This window comes from Sceloporus undulatus, chromosome 2 (genome assembly GCF_019175285.1).
Source record: "Sceloporus undulatus isolate JIND9_A2432 ecotype Alabama chromosome 2, SceUnd_v1.1, whole genome shotgun sequence".
In the NCBI taxonomy this organism is placed as follows: Eukaryota; Metazoa; Chordata; class Lepidosauria; order Squamata; family Phrynosomatidae; genus Sceloporus; species Sceloporus undulatus.
The window spans coordinates 125,115,053-125,134,691 of record NC_056523.1 but is presented as its reverse complement, the minus strand read 5'-3'; the positions used below and the strand labels follow the sequence as shown (position 1 = coordinate 125,134,691).

At 41.8% G+C, this 19,639-nt stretch overlaps 1 protein-coding gene across 1 annotated transcript in view; it reads left to right on the top strand.

Moving 5' to 3' along the window:
- The first annotated feature begins 829 nt into the window (after positions 1-829).
- PKN1 (protein kinase N1) overlaps positions 830-19,639 on the top strand; it is a 96,655-nt gene continuing 77,845 nt past the window's right edge. Inside the window, exon 1 of the mRNA XM_042449276.1 lies at positions 830-1,117. Coding sequence (XP_042305210.1) covers positions 1,097-1,117 — 21 coding nt within the window. The 5' untranslated portion in view covers positions 830-1,096. The remainder of the gene's footprint in view (positions 1,118-19,639) is intronic.

The following is a 19,639-nucleotide window of genomic DNA, read 5'->3' as shown; positions in this document are numbered from 1 at the left end:
TATGATTACCTCCGCGCGATTGAAATGGGCTCAGTATTGGAAATCTAATAAGACTCCAACCGTAGGAGAATGGGTGTTAGAGCTGAACGAGCTGGCCATTTTAGATATGATTTCGATGGCCAAAAATAACAGAACCCAGCATCAACATGAAGAAAAATGGGATAAGGTCTCAGTGTTATGGGAAAATCACAGTACGAAAATCGGACAAAATATTACTAACTTCTCCTTTTTCTATTCATACTTTTACTATTTATATATTTATCTGTTTCTTCTGTCCATGTAAAGCCTTGAAGTATTGTATATCGGTATCTGTATGGGGTATATACATAGATGCCTCTTTTTTTCTTTGCTCTGGAATACTTGAAATACTTGAAATAAATAAATAAGTAAAAAAAAACTATTGTAATAATTATTATTTTGGTTTCACCATCCATGAAGTATGACTGACTGACCTGAAGCATCGATGACGTGGTTGTGTGCCTCCAAGTCACTAAGTTCTGACTTCTATGGAATTCTGGGAACGGTGGTTGGCTGTGGCAAGGGAGCGGAGCTACCGTTCTCAGACTCCGACAGCCTGGAGCCATGGCACTTCAAGGGGGCTGCTTCTGCCCTGCGGATGCAACTCCACGCAGAGAGGGAGGGAGGGAGGGCCGGTGCTGCCTGCAAACCCCTGGCCTGGGTCAGCAGCAACAGCAGCATCCTCTTCCCGGCCCTTGGAGCTGCAGCGCCCTCCCCCCCCGACTTGACTCTCTCTCTCTCATCCCCTCCCTCCTCCTCCTCCTCCTCTGCTCACGTGACCCAGGCCGGCAAGTTGGGCATTGGCAGGGAGGGAAACAGAGCCAGCCAGCCAGCCCCGGGAGGACGGACGGAGCAGAGCCCGCTCCCCGGACACAGAGTGGCGCCAGGGCGAGCGCCAGGAGCCGGACTCTGCCTGCCTCCTGCCTTGGTTTCCTCGGCTGGCTGCTTGGAGGGGATGAGGAGGAAGGGGAGGAGGGCTCGGCTGTGGCTCTAAGGGCAGCCCCCTCCTCAAGGAAGAGGGGAAGAGGAAGAGAGCAGGAGGAGACCGGAGAGCCCTTGGCGGGAAGCAGAGGCAGAGATGGCCAACGAGTCCCTGCAGGTACGCGGGGTCTCCAGGAGACGCGGGTGTGGGGGGGGGGGCAGGGGGGACGTAGGGGAAGGGAAAGGGAGGCTGTGCAGCAGATGGCGGGGGTGGGCTCCTGCTGCTGGCCAGACCCAGCTCGGCCCTCCTCCTGCCTCCAGGCCAGATGGCGGCGGCGGCGGCGGCGGAGACGGCTCAGGCTGACCCTCCTCTTCCTCTCCTCTTGTGCGAGGCGGCGGCCCCTGCTGCTGCTGCTGCTGCTCTCCTCTGGCTGCAGAGCCTAGGAAAGGGGGGGGGGGGGGAGAAAGGCCGGGGGGGGGGTTCTGGGCCGCCTTTCCCAAGCCAGGCCTGGCCAGGGAGCCTCTCGGGGCGGAGGGAGAAGCGGGGTTGCGCCCTCTTGGGCCGCATCCACACTGCAGGGATTAATCGGGTCGGACCCCGTTTGAAGTGCCGTGGCTCCAGTGGAGCTCTGGTGCCTCAACAAACGACCCTTCCCAGAATTCCATGGCATTTAAAACAGGGGGGATGCAGCCCAAAACACCAGACAAAGCGGCCGTTGCTCCGCATCCTTCTTTATCCCCTTCTTTGCCGCCCGTTTTTAATGCTCTCCCTTTAGCGTTCCAGCCTTTGGGGGAAAGGGCGGGAGAAATGCCCTCCTCCTCCACCACCATTAGCCCCTCTTGGCTGGAGAGGAGAAGCTGTGCCCATCTTCTGCCTCCTGCCCCTCCTTCTCTTCCTCTAGAGGGGCTCCCCACAGATGCCTGCCGGTGCCCCCTCGTCTCTATGGGAGCCTCCAGACAGACCCTTCCCTCTTTTAGTGGATTCAAAAGAAGAGGCCCTGGTTCCCCTGCTAACTACCCGCCTTTTAGGGTTCAGGGGTGAGCAGTGTCTTGCCCATGCTTTCAGGTGATGCCCAAGTCTTCAGGTTTTAAAAGAAGGACAGCAAAAGGAATACAGTTGAGTGCAAACAAATGGCAATCAATATGTACTGGGGCAAAAAACAACAACCTGCCCCTAACCATATAGCCATAGGGGCTGAGTTGTCAGGGATGGACCAAGAAGGGGGCCTTGGAGTGGTGAGGGAGAGCATCATCATGGAGTGTGGATGCAGCGGGAAAGGCATAGTCCACGTCAGGCATCATTAGGGAGCAAATACAGAGTAAAATCATCAAAATCCAAATGCTCTTATGGGATTTTGCAGCACTGTCCACTCCCCCCATCTCCAAAAGGGGATGGGACGGCTGGGAATGGTCCCGGGACCTAGAGCAAATTAAAATGTGTGTGACTTTTTATCTCAGAAAAAAGGCACGTAAGAGGAGACTTAATGCATGTGCATATACAGTAGTTATGAATAATGTAAAGGATGTGGATATAAAGGAAGAACCCACCTTTGTTAGAATGCTTAAACATGGAGATTCAGGATTGACAAAATGGAATACCTTCCACAGCACATAACTGAGATGTGAAATTTGCTACACAGGGAAATAGCGATCCCACTTTGGTCAGTTTTAGAAGGGGACAAAACTGGAATAGTGGTTCAAGTGCTTTGACAGGAAAGCAGGGTTTGAATCTCCATTCGGCCATGGAAATGGACTGGATGACCTTAGGCAAGTCACACTCTCGTCCTCAGTGGGAAGGCGATGACAAACCTCCTGTAAACAAACCTGGCCCAGGAAACGCTATGTTGTGTGCCTTCAAGTCAATTCTGACCTATGGTGATCTTAAAAAGAAAGAAAATTGTTCTGAGGGGGTTTGCCAATGCCTTCCTCTAAGGCTGAGAGTGTGTCACTTGGTCAGGGTCACCCAGCCTGTTTCCATGGGCAAGCAAGGATTTGAAAGCTGGTGTCCCAGACCTCTGTTCCGGAACACAAAGCACTGTGCCACAGTATCTCTCTAAGCCCTACGATAGGGTTGACCTAAGTTAGAGTTGCCTTGAAATGCACAAACATCAGTTGGAAAGAGAAGTAGTAAACTGTGATTATATATAAGGTGCCTTTCAACCAGGAAGAAATTATTTTCACGAATTATCTGATTATACAAATAGATAGGATATCTATATGTAATTTCTATTTGTATTGTTGGTTTGTAGTGTTGATATATGTTGGTATTGCTGCATGTTTGTGTTTTATATAATAATAATAATAATAAATGCACAAAACAAAAAGAAAGTTGTGACAGATAAATATTACCTCCGGTATCAGAGTATCCACTATAGCTCTGAATCCCAGTTGCTGTCTGGGGAACACCAGTGGAAGGATGCTGTTGCTGCCATGTCCTGTTTGTGGGCTTCTCACTGGCATCTGGTGCAGGACTAGATAGGCCTTTGACCTAATTCAGCATGACTCTTGTCATCCTCTGAGCCTGCAGTTTCAGACATTATCATACTTAGAACCTGGCTCTTCCTTCTTTTGGGTTACCTAGAGAGTGGTGAAACAAAATGGATTCAAGCTATCAGTCCCTGAAGGAGCTTTTTTCTGTAAGGCAAGCACAACAGACAGAAGACAGTTTTTCTCTCAGTTTGCCTGGGTAGGTGGCTCACATTTCCTTTCCTCTGCACAGTGAAGGTTAAAAAAAAATTGGATCTAATGACCAGTTATTTTTATAAGTCTCTGCCTTGTTTTATAATCATTGGTCTTAGTACCAACTTTTTCCCCTGCTACCACGATTATCTCTTTGGCTTTATTATTTTGTTCTGTCTACATGTTCAAGGGAGGCCTCTTCAGGTGACAATTTTGCAGGCATAAAATGTTGGAGCAGGTGTTGGCCATACAGCAAAGGACAATAACATCCAAAAAGCGTTGAAGTGAGACTTTTTATCAAGAAGGTGTGTGGCAAAAGTCTGAGAGGAAGCACTTCCTAACGGGAAATTTATTGGCCAGGAAGCATCCTTTGGACATTGCTGTCCTATGTTGAATCCATGGAACGGGGCCTGTCACAGATTTCCAGAAAAATTCCTAATAGGAGACTGTTGGTTGTAATGTTGCTGGAGGAAGACCTTCTTGTGTGCATATCATTTTTGGGCACTAGGTTGTGTTGGAGATATGGGGCATCTGGCAACCCTCTTTTTCAAATAAAATGCAACATAAGGATTGTGGCTTGTTTAAATGATTGTTGCCAGCTTAAAAACCGATGCACTAAAACCATTCTTCCTTGACTGTGCAGCTAACAACATTTCAATTATTAAAGACAGAGCACTGATAGTCAAATCCCTTACTGTCAGTCCCTTACCTTGCAGTGTTAAGAAAAGTCCATTGAGCTCAAAGGGACAAAAAGATCAGGGACAAAAAGACTCTGACACTGCATTTTGTAAGCTTAGAAGTCTGTAATGAAGAATAAACAGTATTCTTCTAAGGTAGCAGCCACATCAATAGATCACAGTACAGAATTAGTTTTTCAAGATAGCAAGACCAAGGCAAGGGGCAAGAAAGGCGTCTTGCCTTGTCAGCTGAATTTTGGTCCCTTACAATTTTGCAGTGGCACAAAGGTATATGTGAGGATGTGCTCAGCTAGGTGAATGTTAAAATATTCTAAATGTATTAAAAGGGAAATCAACCCTGGAATCCTGTATCTGGGAGTAACGGAATATGTAGTGTGTGGGTTAGAGGTGTTCAAGAATGTCTTTAAAATGTCTTGGTTCAAACTTGCCTTTCCTGAGAGGATTATTAATACGTGTGCTACTCTCTCAACTATCTAAAATCTGGCTTAATTGTCCCAGTTCTGTATATACTGTATTTATCCCAGTTCTGTATATACTGTATGTCTTTGTATCCAATATCTTTATAAGAATATTTTTATTGTTGTTATTTTGAGCATATACCTCTGAAAAGCAGCTTATAAATACCCTGATTGAATTAATAAAATGGAAGAGAAAGGGTACTGCTTAACTCTTTCTTAATTCATAGGTAAAAGCAATTAGCTGGGAAAGTTACACACCTTCTTTCTTCCCACAATCCCCATAGCAACGTGTGACAGCTACTTTCTTAACTTCAAAATTTGGGAGGAGGGGGAAGAAATGTGCACATATTGCTTGTAACATCTAGTTTAGCCCTCAACAAAGGTTGAGGGCTAAACTAGATGTTAAATGCAACATGTGTACATTTCCCTCCCAAAAAGTTTTGAAGTGAAGAAAGTAGCTGTCACACTTTCAGGTGTGAGGAGCTGAAAGGGAATCCAGATTTTTCCTTCCCAGCCAGATGGAAATGTCTTACACTTGTATATTTTAAGTCTAACAGCATGTAGCTTCTTCTAATTTCAATTTAACTTGTGCTAGATTTTATCATTTGTATATTATTTTAGTTGCAAAAGTATTTTAGTGAAAAAACATGCTACTTACGTTTTGTAAGGGGCCCTGGTGGTGCAGTGGTTAAATGCAGGTACTGTAGCAGTTCACGGTCTCAAGGTTGTGTGTTCGATCCCAGGCAGGATTCCAAGGTGACTCAGCCTTCCAACCTTTTGTAGGTTTGTAAAGTGAGTACCCAGCTTGTTGGGGGCAATTGGTTTACAGATTGTAAACCACTTAGGGAGTACTTAAGTGCACTGATAGATGGTATAGAAATTTACTTGCTATTGCTATATTTTATCTTTGTGAACATTATGAAGCATTGTGGGTAAGACCTTGCTTAGTTTCTAGCTTAAATGCCAGATCTTGGCTCTCTGGTCTTCCATACTGCACCCTTCAGTAAAAAATCCCAGGCTTAGAGAGAAACATGAAGGATTAGAGGTTTAAAACTGTGTGCATGAGAGTTTAGGGATGATTTATTTTATTTTCAAAGCTTGCTGTTTCAGATGTTTGAAGGCAGTTTGACAAGATGGCAAGCCATGGTTTAGCAACAGGCTATATCAGGGAGCATACTTGGGTGGGTGCGTGGGGGGGGGGAGAGGTGGCAGTTCTATGCATGCTTACCTAGGAAGAGACCCACTGAAGATTTGCTTCTCGGCTTGGATGGATTGGCTTTTACAAATAAAAACCAATGAACAAAACTGATACTGAATCTGATGTTTATTAGTCAAGGAAAGAGGCAATTTTTTAAAAAAGCAGAAAAATGCTGGGAGTCTTTAAAAGCTATTTCAGGATTTTAGGCTGCAAAGGGCTCTCCCCTCTCATTTTGCCCATTTGAGGAAGTTCTACAGACTGAAGCCATCATGTGAGTTAAAGCCAGGAAAATGGGTAAATACACAGGGGACCTCTAAGGCACTAGGCTTCACTTAATACTATATTTGTTAGAGCCAGTATATGTTGGGTATGGAGAATGTGAAATAATTTATTAGGGAAAGTTACGATAAACAGCAAACAGTATTGTCTATATTCTTAAAACCATGCAGAATCTTACATAAAATTCTGAGAAGATTCAGGCACCCCTTACATACAACTGAGATTCACGTATCTTGGTCTGCTTATTTCCTAGTAGCTCAACTTTACAGCAATAACAAATTTAGCACAAGACTACTTGGATTACAACATATAATTAAGATTTAAGCAGTGTGCAGCAAAAGCAGAGATCTCAGGAGCCTGGAAGGAATGGGGAGTTCTGCAGTCACTTTTTGTCCTGCTGGGAAAAAACTAGGTTCCTAACTTTAAAAACTTAAGGATTTTGGAAAGCATCAGAGGCCTAAATGTAATGTGATATTGGCACTACAGTACTCGTATGATGGAACATCCTTTCCTTCCCCTTTTGTCACAGGCCTTGGAACTGCCTGAAAGTGTTGGGATGGGTTTCCAGCCCTCCAGAATAGGCTTTTTTGTGTTAAGTGCATCCCAGTGGGAAGGGGAGATTGCTTTTTGCTTCCACTGGATCTTGTTATTCCACAGTGAAAGTCTATGCTGAAAGATCCTGATCAGAATACTTTAGATGTTCATAGCACTTTCAGTTGTTCGCATATGCAGAATTTGGTAACAATGCAGTTCCAGTTAGTTCAACAACAATCTCACATTTCACATAAAGTCATGTGTACCTCCTAGGATTAAGTCACTTCCACATGGGTCAGTTCTAGGCCTCAGTCATTTTGGGTATCCTGAACTTTTACTTCTTTACCATAACCAAAATATGCATATGACTAATCTGTATGAGGGCAGTTGAAGTCTCCTCAATATCACAGCACTTTCTTGTTGCCACTCATCTCTGTAATGTTCCAATTACAGCATATGTGCCACCAAAGCAACTATAGGCAGCATTATGTGCATGTGTGCATTGTGTGTACGCGTGCATTATGTGCATACTCAATGGAAGCTTTCTGTAGAAATGTTTTTGTTGTTAACTGCCTTCATGTTGATCTTGACCTATGGTGACTCTGTTGATGAGACACCACCAAGACCAAGGAGTTGCTTTGCCCAGCTCCTGCAAACCCATACTTATAATCTCTTTAATAGAATCCACCCATCTAGCATGTGGCCTTGCTCTCTTTCTACTTCCCTCCACCTTTCCTAGCATTATTGCCCCCCCCCCCCCCAATGATTGAGGTCTTCTCATGATGTGTCCATAATACACCAAGCTAAGTTTTGTCATCCTGGCTTCCAGGGAGATTTCTGACTTGATCTGCTCTAGGACCTATTTGTTTGTCTTTTTGGCCATCCATGGGATCCTCAGCACTCTTCTCCAGCAGACATTTCAAATGAATTGATTTTCTTCTTATCTTCTTTTTTAACTGTCCAGCTCTCACATCCATACATTGAAATGGGGAATACAATGGCTTGTATGATTCTAACTTTTGTGGTAAGTTGTATACCTTTGCATTTTAGAATCTTTTCTAGTTCTTTCATAGCTGCCCTCCCCATTCTTAATCTTCTTCTGATTTCCTGACTGCAGTCCCCATTTCTATCAATATTTGATCCCAGATATGAGAACTCTTTTACCATTTCTATTTTCTCATTGTCTAGTTTGAATTCATGTAAGTTCTCCATAGTCATTATTTTTGTTTTCTTTATATTCAACAGTAAGTCTGCTTTTGCACTTTCTTCTTTGATCTTTCTTAGTAGTTGTTCCAAGTCTTAGAGGTTTTCTGCTAGTATTATGGTGTCGTCATCATATCTCAGATTGTTGATATTCCTTCTTCCTATTTTCACTCCTCCTTCTTCTCTGTCCAAGCCTTCTTTCCTTACAATATGTTCTGCATGTAAGTTGAACAGGAAGCCTTGCCTGACCCCTTTGCCAATTAGGAATGATTCTGTTTTTCCATGTTCTGTTCTGACAGTAGCCTCTTGTCCTGAGTACAGATTCCTCAGCAGGACTATCGGATGTGTTGGCACTCCCATGTCTTTAAGGGTGTTCTATAGCCTTTCATGATCTATGCAGTCAAAGGCTTTGCTGTAGTCTATAAAGCACATGCTCATTTTCTTTTGGAATTCCCTGGTGCGCTCCATTAGCCATTGTAGGTTTGCAGTGTGCTCCCTAGTGCCTCTTCCTTTCCTGAACCCAGCTTGGACCTCTGGGATCTCTCTTTCCATGTATGGTTGGATCCTATGTTGCAGAATTTTGAGCATGATTTTGCTTGCATGGGAGATCAGTGCTATGGTCCTATAGTTGCTGCTGTCTCTTGTATCTCCCTTTTTGTGGATGGGGATGAATATTGATCATTTCCAATCTTGGCCATCATTTTGTTTTCCATATCTGTTGACATAAATGTTGGTTAGAACTAGTGTTGACTCTGTCAATGTGGATTGCAGCAGTTTGATTGGAATATCAGTTCCTGGAGACTTGTTTTTTGCTATTTCTCTTATTGCAGCTTCCACCTCGCTTTTTAGAATTTGGGGTTCATCTTCATATGGCTCTTCATTCCATATGTCCTTCATGTTGTCATCTCTTTTATATAACTCTTCTGTGTATTGCATCCAACATTTTTTTTTATTCCTTCCTGGTCTTAAATTATGTTATTTTTGTAGTCATAGAGTGTCCGGTCCTTTGTTTGAACTTTCCTTTGATTTCTTTTGGAATAGGTCTCTCGTTCTTCCCTTTTTGTTGTTGTCTTCCATTTCTCTGCATTGGTCATTATAATAGTTTTCTTTATCTTTACGCATTGATTAGCCATTGTACTGTTGCATTCATGATTCTTAGTTTATTCCTATCTCCCTTTTGCTTTGTTTCTCTTCTTTCCTTTATTGCTTGCAGCATTTTATCTGTCATCCATAGTTTCTTCACTTTCTTTTTGTTTGTTAGAAGTTTCTGTCTGCATTCCTCTTTTATTATGACCCTGGCTTCAGACTAAAGCTCTTCCAGTTCACAGTATATTATGCTTAGTTATGCAATCTGTTTCTTATATTGTCAATGAATTCTGTGGAGATATTGTTTAAATCATATTTTGGAATGATGACTGGTTTAGTTTTCTTCTTGAGTTTTACTCTAATTTTTTATGGTTGTCAATTTCTGTCTGTACCCCTTCACAGAATCTATCAATTTCTTCCTGTTCTGCCTCTGTGGGTTGGTGCATATACTTGAATTATGGTACCTTCCATTAAGAACTCCCCCTTTTATTTGTTAAGAGAAACTCTTTGGAAGAAAAGAACTTGTATAATGAAAAAATGGCTACTAATAGGTAGAATATACAAGTAATAGACTTAAGAAATTATATAATGAAGAATCTTTAGGATTCTAATTAAAAATCTTTAGGATACGGAAAATAACAACAAAAACAAGAAGGAAGTAATTTACCTACATTGCATTTATTCCTGTTAAAAATGAATACAGAAAAATTGATAATCAGATTGAAATGTAATGTAGGCATTATATTGTGTTTTCTTGCATGATATTTTGTGTTGTTTTGTTTTTTTAAAATGTAATGGAAAAAATTAATATATATACTTAAGAAGTGTAATTTAATAGGTGGAATAAAAAGAACACTCATTTGAAGTATCCCTTTCCTACTAAGAATATTTTTTCTGCAGTGGGAAACCATTGTGTGAATTTTGTCGTTTTTGTATGTGAAAGCACATGTCTTTTCTCTCCAAAGATCATCCACCTGAGCATAAAACAAATGGAGAAAGGTATTTATAGCACTGGACAGATTGGGTACCAAAGTAAGTGGAAAGGAGTGGAAAGATGGGAGACTTCCTGATGTTTACTAGGATAATTGGTGTTGGTACCCTCTGGCCAGTTTGGTGCTGCTGGCACCCTTCTGATGCCCTTCTGACCCAGCTGAGCCTGATGCCCTCTGTCCAACTTCCAGTAGCAAATTATGATCTTAATTGTTTTGGACAGGTGTGAATAGGCTGCAGTCACATGAATGTACACACAGAAGGTACAACTTGTTAAAAGCTAATTTAATCCAGGTTATATACCTAAAATTGTAACCTAAATGAGTGACTGGATACTAGATTTTTTTTCCTTCTGATTTGCAAAGGATACTTGGGACTCCTTCTTTATTAAGTCATTCCTCAGTCAGTCACACTTACATTTTAAACTAACCAGTAACATAATACAGTGTTTGTAGTTTGATACCAATGTTGTATTTTCTCTTCTTTTCATGAAATTATATTGTGACCACATTAACCATCCTTTCAAAAGTTTTAAAGTAGTGGTTCTCAAACTTTTTATCCTTTACATATTCATGCAGATGTCATACCCACCCCCTTGATGTAGTATATTAATAAAATATTTTGTTCATTTAATGTGCTTATTTTCATTTGTACATTTATGTATATTCACATTTTAATATTTTATGTTTATTTTATATTTTATGTTTGTTGTCCAAATTAGAACAGTTTTATTTAAATAAATTCAATACTTCTCCACCCGTGTAAATTTTATACATATTGTCTCATACACAGCCACAGTCTCATAACCCAGTGCTCACAGCTAAGTTCACAGTCATGCTCTTTCATTCTTTCTTTCACTCACATTTGTCACATACATACTCATTTACTCTCACACACAGGCACACAGAAACATTCATTCTCTTGTGTATATGTGAGTATACACAAATGCATATGTGCATGTGTAAAAAAAGGATTAAGAGTGTGTCTGAGTGTCTCTGTGTATGAGAGAGAAAGAGAGAGAGAAAGAGGGAATTTGCAAGGGAGACTGTGAATGAATGTATCTGACAGAGAGAGTGAGAGAGTCAGAAAAAGAGCATTACTGAGAATTAGTGTATAACAGAAAGTCACTCACACACCAAGAGATGTATTGAAGGTGTGTGAGAGAATGTGTTGAGGCTACAACAATGTCTCATCCCGAGACCTGGGCAGTAACCAGATGGACGAGGGAAGAAGCAGCAGCAGCTGGGGATGGGTTCCCCAGAGGCCACAGTCCAGGAAGCTTCCACACTCTCCTCCTCCCTCAGGCAGAAGCAGCTGCTCCAAACATCCTCCTTGCCTTTCTCTTGCCCTCCAGAACAGAAAAAATTTGGAAAGAGGGGGAAAGGGGGTAGAATCAGGACTTCAAGTCTCAACACCCATCTTCAGCAACTCTTGGGGCCCTCTGGAGGTCCTGCTCCACCATTTGAAAACCACTGCTTTACAGTGTTGCAAATTGTAATATAAATGTATGCATTTGTATAAAGCTTGCATCCATTTGCTTAATGGAGTGGGCAAATCATGTCATTCTGATCCCCTTTTCATGTGCTACATAGAATCATAGAATCATAGAATCAGAATCGTAGAGTTGGAAGAGACCACTAGGGCCATCCAGTCCAACCCGCTGCCATGCAGGAAATCCAAATCAAAGCATCCCTGACAGATGGCCATCCAGCCTCTGTTTAAAGACCTCCAAGGAAGGAGACTCTATCACCCTCCGAGGGAGTGCATTCCACTGTCGAACAGCCCTTACTGTCAGGAAGTTCCTCCTAATGTTCAGGTGGAATCTCTTTTCCTGTAGCTTGCATCCATTGTTCCGGGTCCTGTTCTCTGGAGCAGCAGAAAACAAGCTTGCTCCCTCTTCAATATGACATCCTTTCAAATATTTAAACAGGGCTATCATATCACCTCTTAATCTTCTTTTCTCCAGGCTAAACATCCCCAGCTCCCTAAGTCGTTCCTCATAGGGCATGGTTTCCAGACCCTTCACCATTTTTGTCGCCCTCCTTTGGACACGCTCCAGTTTCTCAATGTCCTTTTTGAATTGTGGCGCCCAGAACTGGACACAATATTCTAGGTGGGGCCTGACCAGAGCAGAATACAGTGGCACTATTACTTCTCTTGATCTAGACACTATACTTCTATTGATGCAGCCTAAAATAGCATTGGCCTTTTTAGCTGCCGCATCACACTGTTGACTCATGTTCAACTTGTGGTCTACTTGGACTCCCAGATCCCTTTCACACGTAGTTTCATTCAGCCAGGTGTCACCCATCCTATATCTGTGCATTTTATTTTTCCGCCCTAAGTGCAATACCTTACATTTCTCTGTGTTGAATTTCATTTTGTTAGCTGATTGATTAGTCTAGTATATCAATAAACTTAAATAAATTTGTGAGTACTGTACATATATTTTCCTTTGGAAGCCCCTCATGCAACAGGTGAGAAATGAGAAAGTATAGCTCAGTCTTCCCCACTTTGGTATCTTCCAGATGTGGGCAACAATTCCAGAACTGTACACCCAGCATAGGCAAACTGAGATTTTCTGAAATTTGTGAACATCTGGAATGAAGTATGTTTGGGAAGGGTGCTGTACAGCCTGTTCTGTACTTAAATATTGCTGTTTTCAGTTATGATACATACACACACAGGTTAAGTCTCCCTTATCTGGAATTCTGAAATACTCCAAAAACAAAAACTTTTTTCATGGATGGCTGAAATAGTGAAATTTTTGCTTTCTGACAATTCAATGTACACAGACTTCATTTCTTGCATGAAATTATTAAAAATATTGTCTGTACAATTACCAACAGGCTATGAGTATAAGGTGCATATGAAACATGGGAATGACAGCCCTTCCCCCATTATGTTTGTTATTGTTGTGTGCCTCCAAGTAGTTTCTGACTTAAGGCTATCACAGGGTTTTCATGGCAAGTTTCTTCAGTGGGATGAGGGAGGGAAGAGTTGTCATTCCCATCCTCTAAGGCTGAGAGAGTGTGACTTGACATTGTGTACATATGTGCAAATATAGGTAGTCCAGAACCCATACACAACAAAACACTTCTCATCCCAAGCATTTCGGATAAGGGAGACTCAATCTGTAAAGGAAATGACTTATAAACTACTGCACCTTCTTCAAAAAGTTTATTCCTTATTCCAGTTCCCAGTTTTTGCATGCAGGGACATTCAAACTTTATGGGTTTATTCATCTGAATGATTTAGCTGTTTTTCAGATTTTTGTGCAAATAAGGAACAGGGAACTGAAAATAAAGAACCAACTTCTGCCACATCAGGGCCACTGGTTAAATTTATAGTTAGCTTCAATGCGTACTTCCCCTGGCTTATTACCTAATACAATAGAAATGTGATTTCTTTGTAGGAGACATGATTCTAACCCATTACTTCCGTCAGAGCATTCCCTCCTGTAGTGTTTGATGTTTTGTACTCCGTGGGAGTTAAATGTAAGACTGTGTTTGGCCTGGTTTATTGGAACCAAGCCTCCTCTTGATTTGGAGGGAAATTTAAATTATGGCTTTTTTCCATTGCTGGCTGTGCAGTCAGAAGTGGTGGCTACAAGGTGCTTATTAGTGTCATGGTTGCATGATGGCGGCTTCTGTGGATGGAGGCTGATTTCTGTCTGGTACGCTCACTGGGGAATGCGGGAAGGCTAAGCAAGAGACAAGTATATAATTGCTGGATTGAAAGGTTTGATCTAATTTTATTAATTCGTTGTGGGTGGGGATGAATTTAGCAAGTGAATAATGCACTCAGAATTAACTAAGAGGATCAAACATTCCTTGACACCACAGGGTTCTCGTTCTTTCCTTTTCCAAATTGCTTCCCCAAATGATGTTGAACTGTGGCTTAGAAAAAGCATGTGTAGCCCTGCAGAAGGGGTTGTAGAATGGGGAAGGAGGTTTGTGTGCTTGAGAGTGAGAAAAACTCCAAAAAGATGCCTCTGAAGGGGGACGGTTTGTTGGTTACAAACACTGGCTGACATCTAGAAGATGATGTTCCCTGACATACTTTTCTGATGCAAGCTTCCAGTGAGACCTTGTAGCAACCAGTTCCCATATTTTACACTATATATATTAAATCAGCTTAAAAGTAGTTTTCTTGTTGCAATATCCCCCCAGAGCCCTGAAAACTGTAATGTTATTAAGGAACTAAGAATCCTTTGTTCCAGGGCTGTTCAGCCTGTACATTTTCAAGGTCTTGATAGAAGTTGTTACTATTAAATCTGGTTTGAAACTGGCCTACATAAGTATACTCGTAATCTCCTTGGGCTTCAGTGAGCAGGACAAGCATACTTCTTTCACGTAATGCTTTGTGATAAAGAACAGTCATACTCCCAGTGAATGTTGCATTGCCTTACCTTGCATTTTCTTGAAAGCCCAATTTTAACCATATTGGTGTTGGTGCTGTTTTCTCCATGCCTCTTCCTAAGATACTGTGTCCAAGGTCTACTGGTGGCTTCCATAGGTTTTCCCTAACTTTCTTCTTGTCTAATTTGCTGCTGTACTGGGTCGGGGGAGCAGAATTAGAAGGATATGTGTATTGCCTTGATTTTCTGTTACTGCACTGTTCCCAGGTGAGGCTTGTACGTGAAAAATGGAAGTGCCAACTATGTTAGAGGCAGGATCTCATCCCTTTCTCAATCTCTGTTTAAATACTACATAGGTGTACAGTTACGCAATACAGTGTTGTACTCTTCCATCTACAAACTAGATGTGATACACAATCAGGTGTTTGTACTAGCCCCCTTACCCTGTATTTTTAAACTAAAACCAATATTGGAAGGCTGCAAGTTTGAGTGGATGAATAATGGAAGGGGAAGCTATTTTAACCTTTTCTATTTTCTGTTATTCTGTTCAATATACCTCTCCACTCCAGTTCTTTTGTTCACCAGTGGTTGAAAAGGTATAATCTCCTAGAGATATCGCTGGTGGCACAGTGGTTAAATGCCGGTACTGCAGCCACAACATTATGAGTTTGATCCCAGGGCTCCAAGGCTGACTCAGCCTTCCATCCTTTTGTAGATCATTAAAATGAATACCCAGCTTGTTGGGAGCAATTGGCTCACACATTGTAAACCAGGGGTAGGCAACCTTTTTGAGCCGGGGGCCGGGTTGCTGTCCCTCAGACAACTGGGGGGCCGAAGCCAAAAAATAAATAGTTAAATAATTTTTAAAATAAATAAATAAATAAATAAACCAGGACAAATGTAGCACAAAATTTTCAAATGGTGGACACTTTTTTTAAAAAAAGTGGAGGACACGCAAAAAATTTTGCTGATTTTTAAAAAAATGTTAATATAAATGCATGTTTCTGAGGCTTCTATAGACAATTGCCCCCCTTGCCCCTGCGTGCGAGAGGCCAAAGGCCCCGGCGGCAATCGGCGGCAGGACCGGGCTGGGGCCGGTCCCAAGGCCTCGCCGGGCCGCATCCGGCCCGCGGTCCGCAGGTTGCCTACCCCTGTTGTAAACCACTAAGAGAGTGCTGAGTTCACTATGAAGTGGTATAGAAATGTAAATGCTATTGCTGTATCCTAGGTGAAAAAGCAGGTGGGACCAGACTATTAAGAGGAAGGAAGAAAACAGACCAGGGGCAGTGCACACAGTTCTCTATTTTTCTGTGTAAATTTGAGGCTGCACAAGATTTTTTTTTTTTTTCATTTTAAAAATTATTTATATTTAGGGGAAAGGTACATGTATCTTGATTTCATGATAGTCTGGCCCTTGGTAAGAGGCAGAACTAACTCATCTTTGGGATTTGACCAGATGGTCCTTGTGGTCTCATAGGATCTTCACTAGATATTTACAGTGGAACCTTGTTATACGCTGGGGTTTGGTTCCAAGATCCTCCGTGAATAACAAATCTGTGTATGCTCAAGTCCCATTAAATATAATGACATAGCAAAAAGGTGTCCCTTATAAAAAATGGAAAATCAAGGTTTGATATTTGAAATTTATACTTTTTAAAAACATTTTCAAACCGTGGATGCTTGAATTCGTGTATAAAAAATCTGTGTATAAGAAGGACTGATTGTATTTTATTTATAGCCCACCACTCTCCTAGCATGGCATCCAAAGCCATTAATGTATAGCAGGAATTTACATCATGTACAGCTTAAGTCTAAACTATCTAAGGCCCAATACAAATGGGCACTTTGTGGCGTGGTGGCGGCGATACTAGGGTTAGGGACCACGCACCAACCACAGGGTCCCTAACCCTAGTATGCAGTGGCAGCGTAGTAATGACAGCGTCCTGTGTACACGGGTGCCACCATTGTGACGTAAGCGCTGTGCAGCGTCTGCATGGCACCACACATTGCTTATGTCAGGTTCTTTTTACTCCGGAGGGAAGCCATGCAGTTTGGTGGCTGTGGCTTCCCTCTGGAGGGAAATAGGCTACTGGTAGGCTGCCCCTTTGGGGCGGTCTGTACCGCATCTAAAAGACTATGGGCCCATACAGACAGGCCAAAATAAAGCTGCTTTGGGTCACTTTGGGAATGTGCTGTTTAAATGACATGGTAGTATGCTGTTAAATGGCACAGGATTGGAGTGTGGCTTTGGCACAACTTCTGGCCTCTTAGGACACATGCATCATTTAAACAGTATACCTCTAAAGTGACCCAAAGCAGCTTTATTTTGGTCTGTCTGTACAGGCTCTTTATCTCCCCGTATAAACCTGCAAGAAGACTAAGATCTTCAGGGGAAGGTTTTCTCTCGGTCCCATCACCATCACAGGCTCATTTGGTGAAGACAGGAGAGAAAGCTGCTCCCATTCTTTGGAATGCCCTTCCACAGCAGGCTAGGTTGGCCCTCTCGTTTTTTCTCCTTTTGTTGGCAGGCAAAGATATTATTGTTCAAGCAAGCTTTTAATGGTTAAGCAGGGAAGGTTTTTATTTATTTGTGTGTTTTACATATTTTAACTTTTGTATGCCCTTTAAATGATTTTATAATGTTTAATGTGGAAATTTTAAATTGTTCTTTAAATTTTATTATCAACAGTTTAAATTTGCTGATTTTAAAATCACCTTGGCTCCTACTTTGAGAGAAAGGTGACATATGAAGGAAGTAAATAGATAAAATAAATTAAGCAAATAAATGGACAAAATGCAGCTGTAGAACTCACTGGCTACAGCAGACTTTTTTTTTTAAAAAAAAAATTATTTTCTGGTCTAAAACAAGAAGAAGAGTGAGAATAACTTTGGAATGGCGAACCTTTTTCAGGCTTCTGGGACTACAGTTTGCCTGTTGGGCGAGACCATTTTTTATGGGGTGGGTCAGACATTACAGTATGTCTAGGGGTTGCAAAAATGGCCTTCTGATTTTCAGAAGTTATTTTAACTCTAAGACTCTCCATGTAAGGTGTATGAATAACAAAGACCTGGCAGGGCCCCTATAAAGACGACAGTGCATGGGAAACAATGCAAAGCGAACTCTCCATTGAATACATGTATGTCTGACAGAGCCAAAAATGACAGAGATGCTTCATGGTAAACACTAAGTCCACTGTGAATCTGTGAATCCCAGTAATTTTCTTTGGCCATGTGTGTATGCATGTGCATGCAAGCACTATCAACTCACCAGCTGATTTATGGTGACCCCATGAATTTCCTAGGATTTTCTTAGGCAAGGAATACTCAGAGGTGTTTTACCAGTTCCTTCCTCTGAAATATAGCCTACAGCACCTGGTATTCATTGGTGGTCTCCCAACCAGGGCCAGCCCTGCTTAAATTCCAATATCAGAAGCAGTCTGGTGCTTTTGAGTTACAGTATACAGTTACAGTAACTGCCTCATCAAAGTCCTTCTACATGTTATATTTTTAAAACTTGCCGTTAGGATAATTAAATCTTACTGTTTGTTGGGCTGTTCATTCCTGCTTAATTTTGCCATAAAGAAACTTTGGTTTGTTGTCCCTGTGTCAGAAACTGGTCTGGAACCTGGAAGTAGGAAGTGTTTACCTTTTATGGAATGCACACGGCAACTTGCCTGTTGGAGCCCATGGCAGGCCAATTTCTGGGCCAAACAAAACTTCCTACAGGGTTCCTCTGTGTTTTTTTCCTATGAGGCAAATGGTAACTTTGAGGCACAATTTAAACTTTGGGAAATAGTGTCTGTAAAATAATTAATCCCTTCCTGCAATGCAGTGTGGCAGTAAACCATTTTTATAATTCTCCATGCCTCTGTAGTGGGCTGCATCACTATGGATTTTTTTGTTTGCTTTTTGTGTTGCTCAAAATTGGAAAATGAGACCTGGGAGTGACTGGAAATCTACTTCTGGTTTGTACTGTTTGTAGGAAGTGAGCTGGTTTGGAAGTTCAAGTGGGATGGGGGTGATGGTTAAAAGCTGATTTATTGTGTAAGTCATGTTTTCCATTGAATTTTTCAGAGATATTTAGTATCAGGGTAGGTTAGAGGCTTTAAAAAGGGTATTGGAGCCACAGGTTGAATGTTCCCCACTCCTCTTGTGTTTAGAATAGCTAGATCAGGACAATCCTAGGATATAAGATTTCAGGTCCTGAAACCTGAGACTGGATGTCATGGTGGAGGGCTCTGACTGTGTTACAAGGATGATATTACAAGGGGTTACATCATCCCATTCAGATATAACTCCCCACCAAGTCTAACAAATAACACATACACACACACTCCTTTCAAAATAGTGCTTTCACCCTGAGATTCCACCACCTTGCCCTGAGTATATCCACATCCTGAGACTTGAAGGTCCTGAATTCTGGCAACCCTATGAGTTATGTCATTTTTTTATGGCTTCCCCCCTTCCATACATATATTGTCAAACTTTCTAAGGTGAGGAAACTTCATTTGTTTCTACTGTTTTCAGTATGCTATATCTGTTTGGCTTTGGCTGCAAATTTTTGACCACATACATGGTAGTAAGCATCTTTGTACTAATGTAGAAAGTTGTGTTGTACAGCTGCAGCCCCCAACACACTTATTTAGCTATGGGGTTACGCCCCATTAAATGGGGCTTGCTTCCGAGTAAACATATGTAGGGATTATGCAGCCCAATGTCTACATGCTTCTCAGTACTGAGCAGTATGTCATTGTTTTTAATCAACAAGCAAGCCAGGTGACATGTCTCAGTCAGGACAACTCAGATCAGCCAAGAAGCAACCATATTAGTCACCTTCCCTGTTAAACAGAAGGCTATGTTTTCCATCAAGAATATTTCACTTCTTACAGAACCAGCTTTTAGTTCCTGTTGAGCTATTTCTAGACCTTATCTTATGAAACTATCTCTTAGTTGCCCTCCATCTGCACAGCAGAATTAATTGGACCTGAATTTCAAGTCCTCTAAACATTCTCAGGCTAGTGTTGCACACAAGCAGAGGGATCTCATAATCTGTATGACTTGAACATAATTAGACATTGCCTGCAATGAAGAATGGCAACATTATGGAAAAATAATAATCAGACAATTTGAAAGAAATGTGAAACTATGGCATATTCCCACTCAAAGGATGTGAGGACTGGATTTGGTTTGAAGAGTAATGTCTGGCTTGCTGGCT